Source organism: Armigeres subalbatus, chromosome 1 (genome assembly GCF_024139115.2).
Source record: "Armigeres subalbatus isolate Guangzhou_Male chromosome 1, GZ_Asu_2, whole genome shotgun sequence".
Taxonomy (NCBI): domain Eukaryota; kingdom Metazoa; phylum Arthropoda; class Insecta; order Diptera; family Culicidae; genus Armigeres; species Armigeres subalbatus.
This window is the reverse complement of record NC_085139.1, coordinates 287304232-287327333: the sequence shown is the minus strand read 5'-3', so window position 1 is coordinate 287327333 and position 23102 is coordinate 287304232. Positions and strand designations below refer to the sequence as shown.

The 23102-nt window shown below is 43.4% G+C and overlaps 1 protein-coding gene across 1 annotated transcript in view; it reads left to right on the top strand.

The window, feature by feature from the left end:
* Positions 1 to 12863: 12863 nt before the first annotated feature.
* The window catches only part of LOC134207689 (facilitated trehalose transporter Tret1-2 homolog), a 128674-nt gene continuing 118435 nt past the window's right edge, over positions 12864 to 23102 (top strand). The window contains exon 1 of the mRNA XM_062683485.1: positions 12864 to 13627. Within this exon, the coding sequence (XP_062539469.1) occupies positions 13495 to 13627 (133 nt within the window). The 5' untranslated portion in view covers positions 12864 to 13494. The remainder of the gene's footprint in view (positions 13628 to 23102) is intronic.

Sequence of the window (23102 nt, the reverse complement as noted above, 5' to 3'; positions counted from 1 at the left end):
GACCTGAAGGCCTTTTCCAGGGTTTTCTTGGATGACCATGAACATATGCAATGAAGGCGCCAGAGGACTTATCCGAGAGATTTCTTCGATAGCGCAGAACATATGTCGTGATCACATTTGATTTCAAGATGCGCAAAAAGCATGTACCACTTTTGAGACAAGTCCATAGACCCATGGTTACGAGTGTAGACCTTAAGGCCTTACTCCAGAGATTTCTTGGATGACTCGGAACATATACTGTAAACGCATTCTATGCTAAGTACCACAAAGAGCATGTACCGTATTTGAATTTGCATAATAGGCCTCTGGTTACTCGAGTAGATCCTTAGGCTTTACTCCAGAGATTTCTCGGATGACTAAGACCTCATTTCAGGGATTTTTGCATTACCCAAAGCATATACTGTGAACACCTTCAATTCTAAGAAGCGCAAAGAGCTTGTAGCATATTTGAAACTGATTGAATGGCCTTTGGTTACGCGTGTAGACACTTAAGCCTTACTTCAAAGATTTCTTGTATAACCATGGGCATAAGCTGTTAACCTTGACAACTGGCAAAAAGTATATAAGTTTCTGTTTCCAAAACTGTCAAAATTATCCAAATCGGTTGAAAATTGTTGAAGTTATGAGAATATCAATTTAGTGGAACACGGGTACCCTGTCGGCCATCCACGTGTGTTTTTTTGTTGGCCGCATAAGGGTTAACCAAGGATTAAACCATAAAAACGGCGGGGTTCTGACGTCCTCTACGCCTGGTCTTCTTCCACAAACTCTCTCACTTCTTCTAATTTGGTGCTTTCGCTAGCTTTAAAACTTTATTCCGTTCACTTCGAATTGCGTTGGATAAGTGACGGTTTCAGGCTTGTTTCCTGCATTCTAGGGTCATGACCTCCTTTTTCAGGTCAGTCACCTCGCATCATTCCATCAACCCAATTACGCCACCCCTTCATGGCTGCTCGACGATGGTGCTTCTGGCCCTCTGGTGTTGGGTTGGAGGACTATGGTGAGTGGTTGGCTGCAGACTTCTAGGGTGGTGGAGGCTAATCACGCCCTGCTCTACTGCAGTCGCTACTGTACATGGAAAACCTACACATAAAGACGAGTTTTACCTGCCATTCACAAACAATTCACGCATAACACTAAAATTCCACGAATTTCTCGGCAACACTCATCACATAACATAACCAACACTTACAATATAGATTTAATTCAAACAACGTCTAAATTATCATTGTCCGTATTCAAAACTGTTAACATGGCTTGCAGTACTCTCAAGGGTTGCCGACCTAGATTTTTATTTCAAAAATGCTTGAATGAACTTTCACTGTGAAATTCAACTCTCATGTTTGTAAAATAAGTTATATCGAAAAGATAAATTATGACAAACATAGAATTGAATTGATAAGATGGAAAACTGCATTAAAACTTTTATGTTGCAATTATATTTTTAATAATATTTCAGTTGTTACAACATAAATACAAAACATCGAAGCATTCGGTAGTCTTGCAATCATATTGTTACGTATACACACTAGTAATAGTGTGTGTAGTTTATGTTGGAAATAGTATTATTGAAATAGGTACAGGCATAGGAATAACTGTTTTTGAATGTTATTGAAATGGGTACATAACGGTGATGATGTTTTTCAGTTAAATACTTCATAAATGTGATATTAATAACATTTTTGAAGTCACCAAATTGTTCTCAATTAAATATTATGTGACTTGAGCATAATTATTCTCACGGTTCTTGATAATTGGGTGAGAAATCAATGTACTTTATGTGCACATTGCCTTATTGTTATTGATATAGGAACAGATACCCTAGTGACCTTCCTCTATGTCGTCGCTCCAGATGGTGCCGTTTCGAATGCCGCGACTGTTTACCCACGCTTGATGCTTGGCATTCAGGTCTCCGGCAATGATATTTTGACCTTGTCTCCGCGTTAGCTTATGGCCTCGATAACACTCAGCTGGAAGCTTGGAAGCAGATGACAGTTGATGTTGTAGCGAAGAGTGATGGGCATATCATACCACCTTTCCTGGTCGGCTGGTCGAGTTGCACGATGCGAAAGTCCGGAAAGTCCGAAAGATGTTGACGTTCACCTCCGCACACTGGTGCAGCCCTGGTTCAAACATGGAATAAACCTCTCAAACGCCAAATTGGCCAAACAGCGTGTTTAAAGTGCAATTTCTTCAGATAAGTTGCTTATCACTTAATTTCGATGAACCTTGCTAAAAATTTCAAATTTCCAGAGCATACTGTGATTTATCTTCTTATTTTGAAAAGAAAGACCAAAAAATGAAATTTGATCAGTAATTGTACTTTTTCAACACTTTTACTATTGGATATTATTCAAAATCATAGAAAATACACGATTCGTTCATCCAAATTGTAACGTTTGGTGGATATTTTGAAAAAAAATTATTGAATTTGCTTAAGCTTCAGACGTTTTTATCTTTTTAAGTAAAATCATTTGTAAATATATTATGAGATTAGATTATTATTTTTAATTAATAAATAACTTTGACGATTTTATCCTTTTGAGTAAAATATCATTAAAATGAGTTGAAGCTTAATTATTAGTCATCAATTATTTTTTGCTTTATTTTTTGTTGTAACTATTAGATTAGGGTGAATGACGGCTTTGGCAGGTTTTGTTCTATTATTGGCAGGGTTTTTTTATGACTGACTATGCTCAAACTTGGCCTAAACATTCTTTGCATATCAAAGAATATTGTGGCCAAATTTCATAAAATTTGGTCGACAAAAACCCCCTGACAATAATAGAACAAAACCTGCCAAAGCCGTCTTTCCCCCTATTTGAATTCAATTAGCTTTGGACGTTTTTTTTTTATTTTTAAGCAAAATAATGCTTGAATTCGTTAGTCGGCTTGACGATTCACAGTCCAAAGTGAGACCATAATATAATAAGTATTTGCCCGGCTATTTGACTGTCTCGGGTGAGGAAATATTTCGTACGGTTTGTGTCTCGGCTAAGCAAAGTGGTATAGAGGTTGCTGACGTTTAATCACCTTTCTCTTTCAAGCGTATACGAAGAATATGGTTTGTTTTCATCGGGAAACGTTTCCCGATGAAAACAAATCCTATCCTCCCTATGCGCTTGAAAGAGAAAGATGATTAAACGTCAGCAACCTCTATACTGTTTCAGTGAGTGCAGTAATGGCTTCTGAAACTAGATAGCTCTTTTTCAACCATTTGCTCGATCCTGGGTAGGCGCCAAATAGGAGGTCATCAGTTGCATTCTAGCAAAAATTCCGCTTGAGGGCCTTCCTAAATATTTTAACAACAGCCACTACACCTGACGGTATAATTGCAATATTTCCATTATCAGGCGACAGGTGGTGTTGCTGTGTGTTTGCATCAACGTAATATTGCATATACACTAGTGACATCTGCTGTTCGATATCGTAAGCTTTCAATGTTCCTTCCACACACACGAGGTGGAGAACAGTCTTGAAGAAATTGAAAGTATACAGCTAGAATTTAGTATGGAGGTACAATGAAATCTCTTTTATTGTTTAGAACTGTAAAACAAGTCGTGGGAAAAAAAAATCTAAAAATTATTTGTAGCTTTTTGACCTAGGTTTCATATTGATCCGATGCGTAGTTAATGAGAACGGATGATTTGTCCATACAAGAAAATTCATTTTACTTTAAATGTTGTGGCGCCATCTCGTTCAAACAGCACCTTTGTCTTTGCCTTATTGATATCGCCATTTGAATCTGTGTACATAACCAGCAATTGTCCTTCAAGGTTTCTTGAAGGTAGAAATCCTTAAGCTCGTTTATTTTCGCTCGCACTAGAGGAGGAGAAGTATCGCGGTTTCCAAGTTCCGAAAAATTTAAGTATTTCTACAAAGTGAAACGCGTTCCTTCAAAGTTTGCTGAAGGGAAGGTAATAATTGAGAACATGGTGTAGTGAATACGATTAATCTGATAATTTAAAATATGTTTAAATCATGTATGTATGTTTATCTGAGTGTTAGGATGTCAACATATCATGTCTACAAAGTCCACTGCTGCAAAACTTTCAATTATAAAAAGCTTTGAATGAAAGCGCACGTTCATGAGCAGATTGACGAATGCGACAAACGTTATTGAATCCTGAGGGATGCGACTCGTGTCTGAAGGAATGAAGAGTTAAGTAGAATGGAGGTATGAAAGAGACGGAATGTGAATGTTACGATCTGTGCCGGACGGTAGGAAGCTTTAATTGAGCAAGGGTAAACGGAAATCTGCAACCAGACACCTGAGGAGGTACTCAAGTAGTGTGGGGATGGGTATGTCATGTAACTCTTACCCGACCCACTAAAACCAAAACCCTTTCGCCAGTCCGTACCCCTGGCCCGCAATTAAGCAATACATCAGGGGGAGACGGTCGAAAGCTTGAGAAAGCAGAAGTGTGCATGAAAGATTCAGTCTATTGACTATGTTATATTCGAATGGTTGTGGGTTTTTAATTCGTGTTCGCGCGAGTGTCATGACTCTTCGGCTGAGGCAGGTGCGTATACGACACATGGGTAAAGTGAAGTGCTTGAAACAGAATCTTTTGGTGTCTTCCAGATAGCTGCTTATTTCGGTCAGTGCGTCTGACACTTTCGCGATTCTCTCCATTTGCCGGAGTAGATATAGAGACAAAAAACCCAGATTAATCCACCTAGCGGTGATGGTGCCTTTCTCGCGCAAAAAAGTAATCCAGCTTTTCGCGCACGGTAATGGCGGCTCTGTGAGTTTTAGAGTGTATCCGTCCCTGTACTTCTTTGACAACCGACTTGGGTTTGACATTCCGCTTTCCTCCTGTTCCATGATGAGGGGAGAGGGTAATCGAAATGTCAAACCCAAGTCAAATGTCAAAGAAGTACGGGAATGGATACACTTTTAAATCAACAGAGCCGCCATTACCGTGCGCGAAAAGCTGGATAAATTTAGCCTTTACGCTTACACCTCGATGATGTACAAGAAAGGCAGAACGGTTACACTGTCTAATGTTATGATAGAAAATTTACACTAGTAGACGACAGATGGCGCTGCCAAAAGTTTCTCGAATGAATTATTGGCAGTGGCTGATTTTCTACTCGCCGCAGCCACATCCAGGCGCTATAGTATATGCACAAAATAGCCAGCAAGAGTTAACCGCCAGAAATTTGTATGGCGAAAGACATCTAACGCTGGTTTTCTCAAAATTAGGAACTTTTAATGAAAAACTATTTGGTACCGGTTATGAGGGATGGTGTCCGCTACTACGCCTACCAAATATTTTTTCGATTAAATTGCTTAATTTTGAGAAATCGAACCTTAGATGCCTTTCGCCATACTGATTTCAGAAAGTTTACTCCTAGTGTGCCGCTGTAAGCACGCTCAAAGCAGTCGATTCATTACCTGTGTTCGAATTTTGACTTTCGGACAATTTCATAATACTATGAAACTGCACGTAGAGCATACTTACGCCTAAATGCGTGCAACTCGAGCATCTTCATAGTACGATGAAACTCTTGTTGGGAGCAAGCCACAGATAAACTTCAATAATATTCATAGATGCAAGGCATTTTTATAACACATTATTGTTCTATGTGACTATGTCTCATCACTATTTTAATATTATCTATTTTTTGCAATTAGCAATTAACTAAATTAATGATTTCGTGTGTGTTACTTCTACGTGAAGTTAAACGATTTACAATGATATGGAAATGCTAATATCATCTTCCAAACTTGGACGTACATGTTCATGATAGCATTAGAGGCGAAAGTATAGAATTGATAGTTCCCCGTTAGGATACGGCAGGCATGAAGAATGTTTTTATAGAAGTCAATTTGAAAGCGAGCGGAGGGCAATATTTGTGATGGCACATATCAGCTTGGCAGAAGGAAGGTCGTGTGATATGTGCCATCACAAATATTGCCCTCCGCTCGCTTTCAAATTGACTTCTATAAAAACATTCTTCATGCCTGCCGTATCCTAACGGGGAACTATCAATTCTATACTTTCGCCTCTAATGCTATCATGAACATGTACGTCCAAGTTTGGAAGATGATATTAGCATTTCCATATCATTGTAAAACTAGCAATTATTATGAAATTCAATAGTGATCAACAGTGTTTTAGTCTCAGCCGGATGCAACTTGTTGAAAGAAAATCGATTAAGAGTTACTATGTGAAAAATTGGCTAATGTTTTTTATGGCATTTTGTGCACACACATACATACACATACACACACACATACGCACACACGGACAGACAGACATTTGTTCAGCTCGTTGAGCTGAATCGATTGGTATATAACACTATGGGTCTATGGAACTCTTATCAAAAGTCGGTTTTCGGAGTGAAATGATAGCCTTTCGGTACAACTTTGCTGTACGAGAAAGGCAAAAAGGTAATTTAAATTTGTGACTATAATTTTGCAGACGCGTAACGTTCGCCATTCGTGTTGGACTTCCAGCGCGTAGGCGCTTTTTTTTGGTACGGGCTGGAATTGTGTGACGACCAGCGGAGTCGAATTGGGGTTCCTTCCATTTTGCTGTGGATCGCGGTGCGACCAAAATTGAGCTTGCGTGTCCGCTAAGGCCCGCCTTTCGGGTTAGTTAAACGGAGGGGAGTGCAGTGCGTGAGATAGTCGAGCGAAATTCACCCGACAGTCGCAAAAACTGTTGATAAGACCGCCATTACGTTACACCCCCATGGTGATCATGTGTCGAGAGCGCGGTTCCCGTACGCCGCAAATCATCGTACGTTGAAGCGAACCCGAACCGAGAATTAGTAGCTTTCTTTTAGTCCTTTAGTTAGTAAAGGAAAGTGGGCTACTAGTTCGAGGGAACGGTTATTCCGGACGTTTCCATCCAGCCGCCACTCCCTCCGCACCTTTAGTTTGGCCGTTTTGACTCAAGCTCACGCCGCCATCGTGTGGAGCATCGAGCGCCCACTGGCAAGCCGTCGGTACCACGACGCCATCGCGACAACTGCGTCGCCAGCACGGTCGGAAGAACCTTCGTCTTCGGCACACCGCCGGAAAAACCCTTCGTCTTCGGCGTCTCGCCGGAAAACATCGTCGGAAAGCCCTCCGTCTTCGGCATCGGGCGGAACCCGTCATCGCTACCAAAAATCCTGTGCAGGTACGTGGAAACTTATATAATCATGGCCATGAAATAGTTTTCCCTTAGCTAGTACTTAAATCCCGTCCAAGCCGAATGAAGTCGTGATAATAAATTTGGTGAATTAGAAGATCTGAGAGTCAGTTGATTTTGTTTCAGCACTTCCGTGGAAACCTGCTATTCTCTTTTACGTTTCCGTTTCTTCCGTTGGTAGATTGCACCTCAGACTTCTATTCCTCTCTTGGTTTTGCGTTTATTGTTGAGCGAGCTTAAGTGATTACAAGGGTAACCAGGGCAAGGGATTTTAGGGTGGTTTTCCAGGATTCAGCGGGTGATTTTGAACATTCAGCCAGCAACCGTTCGAGGATTTCCCCTGAGGAATTGTCTCAAAAATAGTCGGGCAAGTCAACAGACTGGTGGTCTCTCGTACGCGAGAGTGGCGCTAAAGCCACCAAGGTTTATTAATTCCCTCAGACGATTTGCGAACGGTTACAAGTTAGAAAAAATTGTTTTTGGTGATTACTCATGAAAAAAAAAGGCAAATTTATGGTACTTTTCACTGTGGTGATTCACCACTCTCACCCTGAAACTAATGGTATCAACGAAAGGGACCAAAGCGGTTGCACGGCTGACTAATAAAATGCACTGGAAATAATGCTGTCTGCCTGTCGCGGCGAACCGAAACAGGCAGAAGCATACCCGAAGGGAGGTAAACAAAAAAAAAACGTTTATCTTTAAGTATGCTTATGTATCGTGGGAGGTAGATGTAAGATTTCTTTATAAAACAAAATGTAAAATAAAGACAGTCTTGAATCGAGAGCTAAAGCGTACAGACGGATTATTCATATATCACCGACCACGTTACCGCCGGCTGGCATCCTTCAGGATGTTAGGCCGGCCTAAATTATTACATCACATATGCCGATTATGCGATGGAGCAGAGACGGGCAGCTGTTTTAATCGGCAATGGACAAAAAATTCATGCCCTTTCATACAAACACTTTCCCAAAGACATGATATTCGATGATTTTTTTTTTTCAAAATTATTTTGCTGAATGCCAGTACCTATTTATTTATTCATTATCAGGCTATGGTCGGAGTCTCCTCCATTCAGCTCGGTCCAAGGCTGCACTTCGCCAACCACGCAGTCTGCGGAGGGTCCGCAAATCGTCCTCCACCTGATCGATCCATCTTGCCCGCTGTGCACCTCGCCTTCTTGTTTCAGTCGGATCGTCGGATTACTGTCCGACATTCTGGCTACGTGCCCGGCCCACCGCAGTCTTCCGATTTTCGCGGTGTGAACGATGGATGGTTCTCCCAACAGCTGATGCAACTCGTGGTTCATTCGCCTCCTCCACGTACCGTCCGCCATCTGCACCCCACCATAGATGGTACGCAACACTTTCCTTTCAAAAACTCCCAGTGCGCGTTGGTCCTCCACGAGCATCGTCCAGGTCTCGTGTCCGTAGAGAACTACCGGTCTTATAAGCGTTTTGTAGATAGTCAGTTTGGTACGGCGGCGAACTCTATTCGATCGGAGCGTCTTACGGAGTCCAAAGTACGTACGATTTCCAGCCACTATGCGCCTCCGAATTTCTCTGCTGGTATCGTTATCGGCTGTCACCAGTGAGCCCAAGTACACGAATTCTTCAACCACCTCGATTTCGTCACCACCGATAGAAACTCGTGGTGGGTGGCTTACATTGACCTCTCTTGAGCCTCTTCCTATCATGTACTTCGTCTTCGACGTGTTGATGACTAGTCCAATCCGTTTAGCTTCGCTTTTCAGTTTGATGTAGGCTTCCTCCATCCTCTCAAAGTTACGTGCCATATATATCAATGTCGTCGGCGAAATCAAATAACTGGACGGACTTCGTGAAAATCGTACCACTCGTGTCAATCCCTGCCCTTCGTATTACTCACTCCAAAGCGATGTTGAATAGCAGGCACGAGAGACCCTCACCTTACCGTAACCCTCTACGCGTTTCGAAGGGACTCGAGAATGCCCCTGAAACTCGAACTACGCACATCACCCGATCCATCGTCGCCTTGATCAACCGTATCAGTTTATCTGGAAATCCGTTTTCGTGCATTAGCTGCCATAGCTGGTCCCGATCGATTGTATCATATGCGGCTCTGAAGTCGATAAATAGATGATGTGTGGGCACGTTGTATTCGCGGCACCTGGTCTGTGGTAGAGCGTTCACCCATAAATCCCGCCTGGTACTGCCCCACGAACTCTCTTGCAATTGGTGTTAGTCGGCGGCATAAAATTTGGGAGAGTACCTTGTAGACGGCGTTCAGCAATGTGATTGCGCGGTAGTTGATACAATCCAGCTTATCGCCCTTTTTGTAGATGGGACACACGACACCTTCCATCCACTTCTGCGGCAGAACCTCATCCTCCCAAACCTTGGTAATAACCCAGTCCAGCGCTCTAGCCAGTGCCTCACCACCGTGTTTAAACAGCTCTCCTGGTAGTTGGTCAACTCCAGGGGCTTTGTTGTTTTTCAGCCGGCCGATCTCCTCCTGGATTTCCTGGAGATTCGGAGCCGGAAGTCGCATGTCCTGCGCGCGTGCTCCTAGGTTCATTACCATACCGCCACCGTTGTCTGCCATATCGCCATTCAGGTGCTCTTCGTAGTGCTGCCGCCACCTTTGGATCACCTCACGCTCGTTTGTAAGAAGGTACCCGTTTATGTCCTTACACATATCGGGCTGCGGCACGTGGCCCTTACGTGAACGGTTCAACTTCTCATAGAACTTTCGTGCGTTATTAGCGCGGTACAGTTCCTCCGTCTCTTCACGGTCTCGATCTTCCTGCTGGCGCTTTTTCCTCCGGTTTTGTCTGGAGTCCGGAGTTTTGTCTGTTCCGCGCCCGTTTGTATCGTGCCTCGTTCGCCCTCGTGCGGTGTTGCAGCAATCTCGCCCATGCTGCATTCTTCTCCTCAACTAACTGCTCACATTCGCTGTCATACCAGTCGTTTCTCTGATCCGGAGCCACCGTGCCTAGTGCAGTGGTTGCGGTGCTTCCAATGGCGGATCGAATATCTCTCCAGCCATCTTCAAGAGATGCTGTGCCTAGCTGCTCTTCCGTTGGGAGTGCCCCTTCCAGCTGCTGCACGTAGTCTTGGGCTAGTCTACCGTCTTGTAGCCGCCCAATGTTTAGCCGCGGCGGACAACTCCGACGCGTGTTGATCACCGTCGAGAGTTTTGAGCGCAGGCATACTGAAACAAGGTAGTGGTCGGATTCAATATTCGCACTGCGGTAAGTGTGCACGTTCGTGATGTCGGAGATGAATTTGCCGTCGATTAGAACGTGGTCGATTTGGTTTTCCGTTACTTCCGTTAGGTGATTTCCATGTGGCCTTGTGGATATTCTTGCGGGGGAAGAAAGTGCTTCGGACTACCATTCCGCGGGAGGCTGCAAAATTTATGCATCGTTGGCCGTTGTCGTTCGATACGGTATGAATACTATCCGGTCCGATGACCGGTCTATACATTTCCTCCCTTCCTACCTGTGCGTTCATGTCACCAATGACGATTTTGACGTCCCGCAGTGGGCATCCATCGTATGTCTGCTCCAGCTGCGCATAGAACGCTTCTTTCTCGTCGTCGGATCTCCCTTCGTGTGGGCAGTGCACGTTGATGATACTATAGTTGAAGAAACGGTCTTTTATCCTCACCTTGCACATCCTTGCGTTGATTGGCTGCCACCCAATCACACGTTGGCGCATCTTTCCCAGTACTATGAAGCTGGTTCCCAGCTCGTTGGTGGTGCCACAGCTTTGGTAGAAGGTAGTCGCTCGATGCCCGCTTTTCCACACTTTCTGTCTTGTCCAGCAGATTTCCTGCAGCGCTACGACATCGAAGTTGCGGGGATGTAATTCATCGTAGATTATCCTGTCGCAACCTGCGAGGCCTAGCGACTTGCAGTTCCATGTTCCAAGCTTCCAATCGTGATCCTTTATTCTTCGCCTAGGTCGTTGCCGATTGTATCGAGTCGTATTGTCTTCTATGTCGTTCGTAATAGTTGTTTTTAAAGGCGGCTTATTGGGCCTGCGCAAACCTCCTGTCTCGTCGGAGGGGCTGTCAGGGCTGTTCAGCGTCCCACCTAACACCAGGACTTGGGCTTGTGCGCTTTGAGCGGCACACGGTCGCTTTGGCGGAGCCTACTTGCGGATTCATGCAGCTTTTTATAGAGGTTTAACAGGGCCCACTGTCAAACCCCACCACATCCTAGGCAAGCCCTACAACTCGCAGATGGCCTGGGAAGGGATCGTCAAGCCCTTGGACATAGTCCCTGCTGCCCCCCAGTAACACATCTCCTAGCGGTATCTTTTACTCTTATTAAGTATAGCTTTTTGACATCATCAGCCCATTGGTAGATAAACCTGAATCTGAACATCAAAAAAGAAAATGACCATCGACTACTTTGAGAACAAGTCCCATAGCATAGAAATAAACACTGAAATGATGATTTCGTAAAAGAGTTTTTAGCTAAAAAGCATTTGGTTTAACTGCTCTAGGTCAAATGGCCTAATGTCGTTGCGAGGCAATCTGTCATCAGTTTCTTTACGTAACCTCGGATCATCAATAAATAACGGCTGTCAAATCAGAATCAACACAGTTTTGACTACACCAAATAAATCATCCTCCATATGAATGCCTCTGACCGGCTATACCGGAAATAGTTTACTGTTTCGACAATCACTCTCGTAAATCATCTTTGACGTTGCCTCCTTTTCGACCGTCATCGCCCACATTGACGATCACTCTGACGAAGCATACCGCAAGTCCACTTTTTCACGTAGGTCCACCATGATGTGGTGTCACTTTCTGGCTGAGTGCACGGCCGGTTGATTGCATTCGTCACTAATCGGACGCAAAGCCTGGCCCGTTAATAGTTGTTATTAAGTTCGGATGTACACAACAAAAAACTGTTCTTATCAGTCCTGCCTGGCCTAGCCGCGGCAGTAGCAACGAAAAGCCGAAAAAAAGCAGCAAACTTCTTTTAGTGACGGCGCGGCAGCATGGCTTCGTCTCGTTATCATCACCTCCGTTCACCACACTCTGCTTCGCAGGGAGCGTTCTTGCGACCCGCATTCATGCTCAACGCATGGCGCAGCAAGAATCAAAGAAGCATGGGTTTAAAAAAAGAAAGTTGCTGATCCCTCGCATGGTGGTGTATTTAAAAACGAAAGATGGACAAAATGCCATATGGGAGACTGCTGAAGATTTGAGGTTTCGAACGAAAATTAGATATATTGAGAAACGTATGAAGTCAACTGCAGTACACCCAAGCATCGGATGCAAGATTTTCTTACAGTTCTGTATAAAAACATTCCAAAATATGTTATATTACCTGGGCATATGCGAAATAGTTAGAGTAGTTAATGCAGAAAATGAGAATATAAAGCTAGCATTCGCTGGTTGGGTGAAGATATGTAAACAAATGTAGAAACAATTATCAACTAAATTTGATTCGACATCTAAAGAAGTATTGCTCAACATTCAAATGTTCCACAGATCACATGAAACTGTACTTCATTTAAACTTTGTCGTTTTCACAAAATTTTGTTCACAAGGGAATCACCGTACAACGTCAGGCAAGGGCGCCACTATCGCTATATTTTGAAAATCGACCTGATAAGCCCATCCCGTCGTTTATGCTTGTATTCCATTTTTTTCCTACAATTCCAACAAATTCAAATCAGTCGACTTGGGAATATTCTTCCGCCGCGATCATCAATTTTCAGTCAGTCTGAGTCGGATCGTGCCGCGAAAAAGTCGTTGCATTATTTAGCGCCCGTGTGGAGTGAGCAAGTCGTGCCTTATCCCGGCCCACTATTTGCGGCTTAGTGAGGTGGAACGAACCCAAGTTGAACAACAGAGCGGGGAGGTCAAATGGTGTGAATGCGCTCCCTCCAGCTTAATTAGCTTTTAATAAATCCTGACCGCAGCATCCGCCACAGGGCGGCACTTTTAGTTCGAGGAAGGTGGAGAAGGATAACAAAACGGGAGGGAAACGTGGCGAATGGTTAGACTGGTGAGGGGTGGCTGCTGGTCGGCGTAATTTGCATCGCAAACATTTTTTATCGCCTGTTGGTTCATTTGAGAGGTGAAAGGAGCGCAAAAGCCGCAGTAAAAAATCCACGGGAAGTGCGAAAGGACCTGACCCGCAACTGTGCAGTTACTGAATAGGTGTGTAGTAGGCGGGGTGATTGTTAGGGCGCCAACCAGAATTATCAACAAAGTTGGCGTTGGATTAAGGTGAGAAACATTGTGCGCGGTGAGAACAATAAACTTTGTGTTTCGGTTGAAGTGGGAATTTAATTGCATCGAATAGTGTTGGTAGAAGTGTTAAAGGTTCATCACCATGGTGAATGCGGGAAAAATTCAGCAATCAACTCGCAGGATGTTGAGCAATCAGAGCAGCAGTGATTCGATGGAGCTGCAGAAACGGTGCCACTTGAGTGAGAAGTGGGTCGCTGTGCTCTTTACAGTTGTCGGTAAGTGCTCACATGATCGTCAGAGTTTGATTTTCGATTAAATTATTGCACATACCTTTAGTTTGTAAAACAACTCGTAGATTTTTTGTTTATGAGTGTTGAAAAAAGTGCAGTGAGGTACAGTTAATCCCATGCTCAGTCCATAATTCACAACATGTTCTTTGATTCACATTTTCGCTCGACAGAGACCGACAATATACTTTTTGTACTGATGATTTTTTCAATTTAGATTTCTCCAAGAAAATTATTTAGCTCGTTTTTAGTGGAATGTTTTCACCGTCAAAAGATGGGTTTAGCTCAATTCCATTTAATTCCACCACCTCGTAATACTTTTACTTATACGTATTTCGACCTCAACTGTAAGGTCGTCTTCAGTAAGTCGAGTCAAGTACGAGACACTGAAGACGATCTTACAGTTGAGATCGAAATACGTATATGTAAAAGTATTACGAGGTGGTGGATCTAAATGGAATTGTGCTAAACTCGTCATATGACAGTTAGCTTTCTCGACAAAAATTGTATCTCTTTTCATTTCTTGACTTATTCAAGGTTAATTTCATCAGATGCCGCTATTTTTTGAAGCCTCTAACTAATTTAAAAATTGGAAACAAAAAAATCAATAGAGTGCTGCAGTGAAAACCGGCATGAAGAATTTACATGATGGTGGTCTGTATTCGGTCAAATGTTAGGGCAAAACTAAATTACAGAATATTTTGTTTTCAATTTATAAAATAGTTAGTGCCTTCTAAAAATTGGTTCTTGGTGGTTGAGTAACGGAAACCGTTGAGTGAATAAGAATTTTTGACGACAAATGTCAATTATTACGCCTGATTGTAACAAAGAATTGATTTTCATAAATTTTAACATTATTCTTGAACATGATTATGACTTCAATTTTGCATAGTCCAGACTCTCAAAACAATTCGCATATTTTTCGAAATTTCACAAATTTTTCAATATCAGAACTTTTTTATCGCTAATTTTGACAGCCGAAAATAGAAGGTTTTATCTTATTGCGATTGAGCTGCAGTCACCAGGCGCTCCATGCTAATTTTGAGTATGAATTGTTATAAGAGAATAAAAATCTGATTTCTCTGCGGTTGTGTATTGTAATTTGAAGAAAATTTTTACTTCGGTTACGTACTGCTGTTGTCGATTACTATTATGAGTTAGGTATTTTAATCTTGACTAAATTTACCGAATAATATAATCTCCACTAGAATTTACATTTAATTTTGCCATAGTTTGAAAAATAAAATCAACATCATTTTGTTAACTCTGAGCTGAAAAAAGCACTCAAAACAAGCATAATAACAAAAAATTGAGATCATACCACAATTGGGTGATAAGTAATCTTATTTTCTTTGTTTATCCATATTTTTGTTTCAAAATTTTGATTTTTATGTTGAAAACCAGATAATTCACCTGGCATGGATGCCTCTCGAAACAATCAATACGCTTCGCCTCAGTATAAGGATTTCAAAAGTAATTGCCTACCTTAAGGCGTTTACAAACGCTTGCTTTATAGACAAAAAGTGAAATGATTGATGATCAAAGTTACCCAAATTGGAAATTCGAAAACTAGACAAACAGATTTTAAAACAATTTTATAATTATCAAATAATCAAGAACAATAGCCTCAAACGTTCTACACGTAGCAGTACTCGTTTAAAATAGAAAAAAGCAATCATTTAATTTACGGAGGAAATATTTACAAAACATTGAAAAATTGATCAATGATACCGGATTACGGTACTCAATTATTCGAGAAAGAATCTTTTATACGACAACTAAACTTTGTACAACGTGATTTTCTCCTCTATCGTAAACACGCTGAATCCTCACTGACATTCTACGTCAACGCGAACAGGGATGTTCTTCTTCGATAGAGTACTACAGCGTCGCTGCAACAAGGGTTTGTCGTCACAGCAACAAAAGCAACTCCCTCGACTTAATTTTCACCTATAAACAAAAAACGCTAATAGGTCTGCTAAACAACAAAAAATCTAAATTTCCAGGCGATTTTCATTTCATTTATTTAGTTAACATATTAACAGATAACACTGAATCAACAATTTGACGCCACAATGCACGGTTCGAGGCAGCATCTCTCCATCCTCGGATACGCCCCACGCTCGCCAAGTCGTTCTGCACCTGGTCTGCCCATCTCGCTCCTGCGCTCCACGCCGTCTCTACCTGCCGGATCGGAAGCGAACACCATCTTTGCAGGGTTGCTGTCCGCATTCTTGCAACATGTCCTGCCCATCGATCCTTCCGGCTTTAGCTACCTTCTGGATACTGGGTTCGCCGTAGAGTTGGCGAGCTCATGATTCATTCTTCGCCGCCACACACCGTCTTCTGCACACCGCCAAAGATGGTCCTAAGCACCGTCTCTCAATACTCGAGTGCTTGCAAGTCCTCCTCGAGCATTGTCCATGTTTCATGTCCGTAGAGGACAACCGGTCTTATAAGGGTCTTATGCACGCACATTTGGTGCGGTGGCGAATCTTTTTCGACCGCAGTTTCTTCTGGAGCCCGTAAGGCCCGACTTCCACTGATGATGCGCTTCGTATTTCACGGCTAACGTTGTTGTCAGCCGTTAGCAGGATCCGAGGTGACAATTCTCGACCACCTCAAGGTATCCCGTATCGTAACACTGCTTCCCAGGCGGCCTGGCGCGCTCGGTTCCCCCACAAGCGTATCTTTGTCTTTGACGCATTCACCACCAGTCCAACTTTTGTTGCTTCACGTTTCAGGCGGGTGTACGTTCTGCCACCTTTAATGTTCGCCGACAATGTCCATTCATCCGCGAAGCAAATAAATTGACTGGATCTATTGAAATCGTACCCGGCTTACACGGCTCTCCGCATGACACCTTCTGCGCAATGTTGAACAGGCACGAAAGTCCATCACCTTGTCTTAGTCCCCGGAGCGATTCAGACGAACTGGAGTGTTCGCTCGAAATCTTCACAAGTTTTACACCATCCATCGTTGCTTTGATCAGTCTGGTGCTTCGCAGGAAGCTGTTCTCGTCCATAATTTTCCATGCTCTACGCGGTCTATGCTGTCGTATGCCGCGAAATCAACGAACAGATGGTGCGTTGGGACCTGGTATTCACGGCATTTTGAAGGATTTGCCGTACAGTAGATCTGGTCCGTTGTCGAGCGGCCGTCAACGAAGCCGGCTTGATAACTTCCCACGAACTCGTTCATAATGGTGACAGACGACGGAAGATGATCTGGGATATCACTTTGTAGGCGGCATTAAGGATGGTGATCGCTCGAAAGTTCTCACACTCGGTTGTCGCCTTTCTTGTAGATGGGGCATACCCTTCCTTCCACTCCTCCGGTAGCTGTTCGTTTCCAGATTCTGACTATCAGTTTGTGCAGGGCGGTGGCCAGCTTTTCCGGGCCCATCTTGATGAGGCTCAGCCCGATACCATCCTTACCAGCTGTTGATTGGTCTTTGGCTTGTTGGCATCCTAACTTCCCTCAAGGTGAGGGCTGGTTGGCTTCCATCGTCCGCTGAACTGACGTAGTCATCTCTCCTGCCTTGACTTTCTGCCTGTACTCTCAGCGCCATTCAAATGTTCCTCGTAGTGCTGCTTCCACCTTTCGATCACCACACGTTCGTCCGTCAATATGCTCCCATCCTTTCCGCACATTTCGGCTCGCGGCACGAAGCCTTTGCGGGATGCGTTGAGCTTCTGGTAGAACTTGCGTGTTTCTTGAGAACGGCACAGCTGTTCCATCTCCTCGCACTCCGCTTCTTCCAGGCGGCGTCTCTTCTCCTGAAAAAGGCGCTTCCGTCTATAACGTTCCACGTTCTGCCAGGTACCTTGCTGCAGCGACCGCCCGCGCTGCGTCCTTCTCCTCCAGAATCTGTCTGCACTCTTCGTCGAACCAATCGTTCCGTCGACTTCGACCCATATACCGACGTTGTTCTCCGCTGCGTCGTTAATGGCGCTCTTGACTGTATTCCAGCAGTCCTCAAGAGGGCCCATCGAGCTCATCCTCTTCCGGCAACGCTGCCTCGAGATGCTGCGCTATGCGAGTGCGACATCAGGTTTCTTCAGTCGCTCTAGGTCTTACCGCGGCGGTCGTCGGTACCGAACATTATTGATGACTGATAGTTTTGGGCGCATTTACCATCACTAGATAGTGGTCAGAGTCGATGTTAGCGCCATGATATGTCCTGACGTCGATAATGTCGGAGAAGTCCGTCCATCAATCAGAACTGGTCGATTTGTGATTCTGTCTGCAGTGGTGATCTCCAGGTGTACCGATACGGGGCTGTTGGAAAGGGGTGCTACGAATGGCCATATTCTTGGAGGCGGCGAAATAAATCAGTCGTAGCCGTTTTCTTCGTCAGCCGGTGAGCGCTGAACTTTCAATAGTCGGTCTAAACTCCTCCTCTGGCCAACCTGAGCGTTCAAATCTCCTATGATGATTTTGACGTCGTGGCTTGAGCGCTTTACTCACGTTCCAGCTGCGCGTAGAATGCGTCTATCATCATCAGTGCTTCCGGAGTGTGGGCTATGAACGTTGATTATGCTGAAGTTGAAGAACCGGCCTTTGATGCTCAACCTGCACATTCTTTCATTGATCGGCCACCACCCGATAACGCACATTGCCCATCACTATGAAAGCTGTTCCCAGCTCGTGTGTGCCGCAGCTCTGGTGAATGGGATTACCTCTAAACGTTCGCACCATTGATCCCTTCAACAAACCTCCTGCAGCGCTACGTTGAATCCACGTCCTTGAGCACATCGGCGAGTATGGCTTCCCGATGAAGTTGAGAGTTTGCAGTTCCACGAACCGAGTTTCCAATCCAGTCCTTTTCGTCGCAGTGGTCTTCGCCATGGTTCCGGTCCGTACTCTCTTGTTGATTGTTCGTTGCTTATGATTTTAAAGGCTGGCTTGCAGGGCCTGACACAAACCCCTAAATTTCCGAGGATCATTTCCTTATTTCCGTGGACCATGTCAAGTTTCATAGAGTCCCTCGCTGGCACTCGGACGATCAGCCTCCTAACATGGAGAACAGACGCTGTTGTGAGCCGATCCTGATATGGAGAACAGACGCTCAGTAAGATTTGTACCCCGGAGGAGCCCCCCTTCCCTGTCAGCATGACCATGTTCCCACCGGTTGGTTACCGATCTTCCCTAAGGTTCCGTGTCGCCAGCACCTGAGGTGAGGATAGGAGTTGCTGGGTAGAGGCTAAGGACCGCGAGATGGGGTCTATTTTATTCCTTCAGGTACGCGAAGTACCAATGGTACGCTTTACCCAGCATTTACCCAGCAGCAATTTCCAGGCGAACAGAAGTTAAATCCCGGGAGGACAATTGGTAACTGTAAGAAAGAAGATAAACCCAAATTTGTGAGACAAGAACCGAAGATCGTAAAAGTACAATTGTTTTCGTGTGGTCAGAAGGCATTGTATAGGAACCATTTTGACCATTTAGGTGGATACCAGTTAAAATTTTGAAACAAGTTAGCAAGTTAACATACCTCATAAATTTAAACATAGTGTTAAGTTAGTTCACGTCAATCAGCTCCGACTTTAAAACTCGATGATCAATTGCATCCAACAACATTTTGGCTCCTACCGTAGGTCATTACCATCACGAAAACAGATTTTCAACACATTATCAAGAGCTACCTTGATTGGTCGGAACCATGTTTAAGAAGATCTGGGAGGAACGAAACCTCGAATGGGTTTCAAATAACTAGGTAGGAAACATCTAAGTTCCGGAGGATGTTGTATGATTATAACAAAATACATTTTTACAAAACGTTCCGCAATTAATCCACGATAATACACGAAATATAACGAAGATAAGCGATCATTCATCGTACGATCTAGCGAGAACGGTGAGTCTCTATCTAACGATCATGAAAGTCACTTGTATTGCCTTGTTAAATATAATTAATACCAAGTGAAGTTATATTCTTTCACTTCGGGGTAATGGAGGTAACCACTTTCCTTAGATGGGACAGACATGACCCTACAGTACGCTAGACTGGTGCTTTACAACTAAGCTACGAAGGACCTCCGACGCCTTCGCAACCTAGCGCTACTGAACGAGCTCGAGATTCAAATTGGACGATAGTCAAATCACTCGCAATCCATTTATCAAGCCAATACTTCCACATGTGTATTGTCGTCCACATTAGAGGAGCGTGTATTTAGAATGTCTGGCGGCGGACGACCGACTGGCAAATAGCTTACATCACTTGATCAGTACCGTTGCTGATGAAGAATGTATGACTGGCCCAGATTAGTATGAGGAAAATAATGTTGTCGATTCCATGGGCACCCCAGAATTGTGTCTTTGGGTGGAAAAATCAATCTCTGAAAATTCCAGCTCAATCTTTGTTGCAAGCTGGCGCATTTGATTTGAAGTTTGTGTGATTTCAGCCAAATGTATAGGAAAATACACCTCCGTCACTACCGATCTGGAAATTGGTTCTTATTTCGATTGACCTCAGAATTGCAAAAACGGCAGTTGGTATGCTGACAATTTCACAGAACATTACATGATGATTAAATGAACTTTTATGTAGTTTTCGGCTGATTTATTAGGAGCTGATTTGTGTATTTTTGGATTTTTTGATCGAATCGCATCATTGTGTATAGCCGCCAGACATTCTAAATACTCACGCTCCTCTAATGTGGACGTGTACAATACACATGTGGAGTATTGGCTTGATAAATGGATTGCGAGTGTTGACTTGCGTCAATTTGAATCTCATTTCAATAGCCGCTTAGGTTGCGAAAGGAGGTCCTTCGTACAGTTGTTAAAGCACCAGTCTAGCGTCTGTAGCGTCATGGGTTCGAGTCCCATCAAGGGAAAGTGGTAACCTCCAATACATTTTCCTAATCAATATCTTCCACATAACGTACATATTCACATATGAGTTTTCATAAGATTATAATGTTGTATTCTGCATATTTAATTCATCATGGTTCAACGCGCGATTTTTTAAAGCTTTGAATGGTTGGTTAGTAGTTTTATTAGTGCGTGTGCGGCTGAGTTTTGTTTTACCGTAGCTCATGATAAATCAGCCAGACTCATTGTGCGCAATTCTCAATATTACGATTCCAGAGCGAAAATATGGAACTGCTGTGAATAAATAGATATTTTTATTTTCGATAAGTTTTTTTTATTGCTTTTGTTTGTTTTTGTTTTCTTCTCGTTCCAGAGATGAGAAGGCACAGATGAAGATGAGAAGTATTCTCATGTTTTCACAGTAACCTGTATAGATTATGCGAATTTTTTACATCATGTATGGGCATCAGACTAAAACTGTGTCCCATCCCGAGCGTTGAGGACCCAAGGAGTGAACATTAATCATCTTAGCTAAGTCACTAACGATTCAATATCACCTTGACTATCACTGAATAATCTAAACGGAGCGGTTGTTGAAATGTCCCGTTCTATCTTAACTTGAAAATCAAGTTAGAATTGATTTTCACGAATTTTCTATCGCTGCACAGAGGCCTGGCGCTTTTGTGTTTGAACCATTTATATTTAATGGCCAAACATAAATATTGACAAGAAAAGTGATAGGTGTGATTGATCTATCACTTTCGATTCTTTCACGAACTGGCTGTGTATGTGTATACTAGACTAGACTAGACTAGACTAGACAACCTAAAACGCTTTTACAACACTCACTCTTAAAAATATGAAATCTACATACTGAAACGTAATTGGAAGGAAATTTTGGCGACTTTACATTGATCTGATCTAATTTTGCGTTCTCATTGATGTATAATTGAAATTAATTTCTACAAATTTACGTCAGTTTTGAATTCATTCAAATTTAATAAGATGGCGTGTGGTGTTTTATCCTCAAAGTCACGTTATTTTAAGAACCAGATGTAAATGTACGGTAACCGGGCCGCTCCTTCTATGTGCATCCATTCAAATGTAAACTTACATGGATGTTTCGAAGTATACAACAATTTCCCACAAAGTTAGCTTAAATTAAAATGAAGATCAATTTTAGTTCATCCTATCACTGAACAATTCAATAATCAGATACGTGACTTTCAGCGGGCAAACAAACCCACCGAATGTACTGATTCCAAACCACAAACCGTTTTGAGCCTCGAGTGGTAACACCCGTCCCAAATCCCGGTCGCTGAACAACACTGGTTCAGATCCATTCTGGAACGATAATTTCAAAACCGGTGAGCCGGGTTGAAATCGAACCATCCATCGCGATAGGTGTGGCCAGCGCTCGAACACATTTTCGAAGCGCTGCACGGCAACAGACGGCACTAAACGTCGCTACTCCTGGCAACCACATCACACACCCGCCTACTTGAATTACCATCACCGACCGCACAGACCTTTCCACGTGGCCTACTCTCTGTGTCTGTGAAAGCCGGCGATATTTGCCTTTTGCGGAAGGTGCGACATCGCTTCTCCTCTCACTATCTGCTCCAATTGAACCGAAATTGAACTCCATCCTCATCTGAAAAGGGCGAAGCGGTGCGAGGAACTGACGATGTGGTGTGGTGCAGCCTGGTGCAGAGCCACTGATTTGCACTAATCGAGTGCACAAATGTAACCATTCGGACTGGGGAGGCATCTTGCTGCATATCTCCAAGTGTAGCATTTCGCGATGGAGGATGATACGTGGGAGTTGTCATCAACATCATCATCGCCATCTTCATGAACGTCATTTCATCCTGCATAGAGACGCACTCATGTGGCCGTGATGGTTGTTGGTTCTGGGTTCAGAGGAAGTCTATTGTGCCTTGCAGGGTGCTCGTTTTCAAGACGACGTTACGCCTTCGCCGCCACTCTCTGGTTGAGCTGAGAGTATGAGATGTTTGTGGCTTTGGTTTGAATAAATGTACACAAAACCATAGATGATCATTCCTGGGAATGTGCACTCATAGAGTGGCCTCCCCTTGGACTCAACATGCAGGCTTCAAATCCGATAATGTGCTCCATTGAAATCAATTAGATGGAAATTTCGGATTGAAACCAAGTGCTCTGACAGCAGCTGGCAGAATGGGTGACAGACGAGGAGATATGGTGAAAATCCCTAGTCAGGTTACTTGTGCATACCTTCCGGGCATTCTATACAAATATGTTCGCATTCAGAGGAAACTTCGTTCCACGATGGATCAGACTTTGATCGGTTTTAGGAACAATTGCATCAGGAAAGAACAAAATAAACATTTTGGAAATCGCATGTGAGCCGGAACTGATTCGAGAATGAGTTTCATTTCTGTGTTGCAAATTAACTTATAGTTATTTCTGAAACCAAAACAAATTCGTAAGAAGCAAGTCTTTCAGCTCCTGCGCAGTCCCTGACGGAACGCAGATATGGGAGAAAACTGGTGTTGAATTAGGAACAACTGCAAATGGACTCGAGTAACAAAGGGTTATGGAGGAATCCAATCCAAGATCCCCAACTTTCTTTTGGATTCCTGAATATGATGAATTTAAAGTG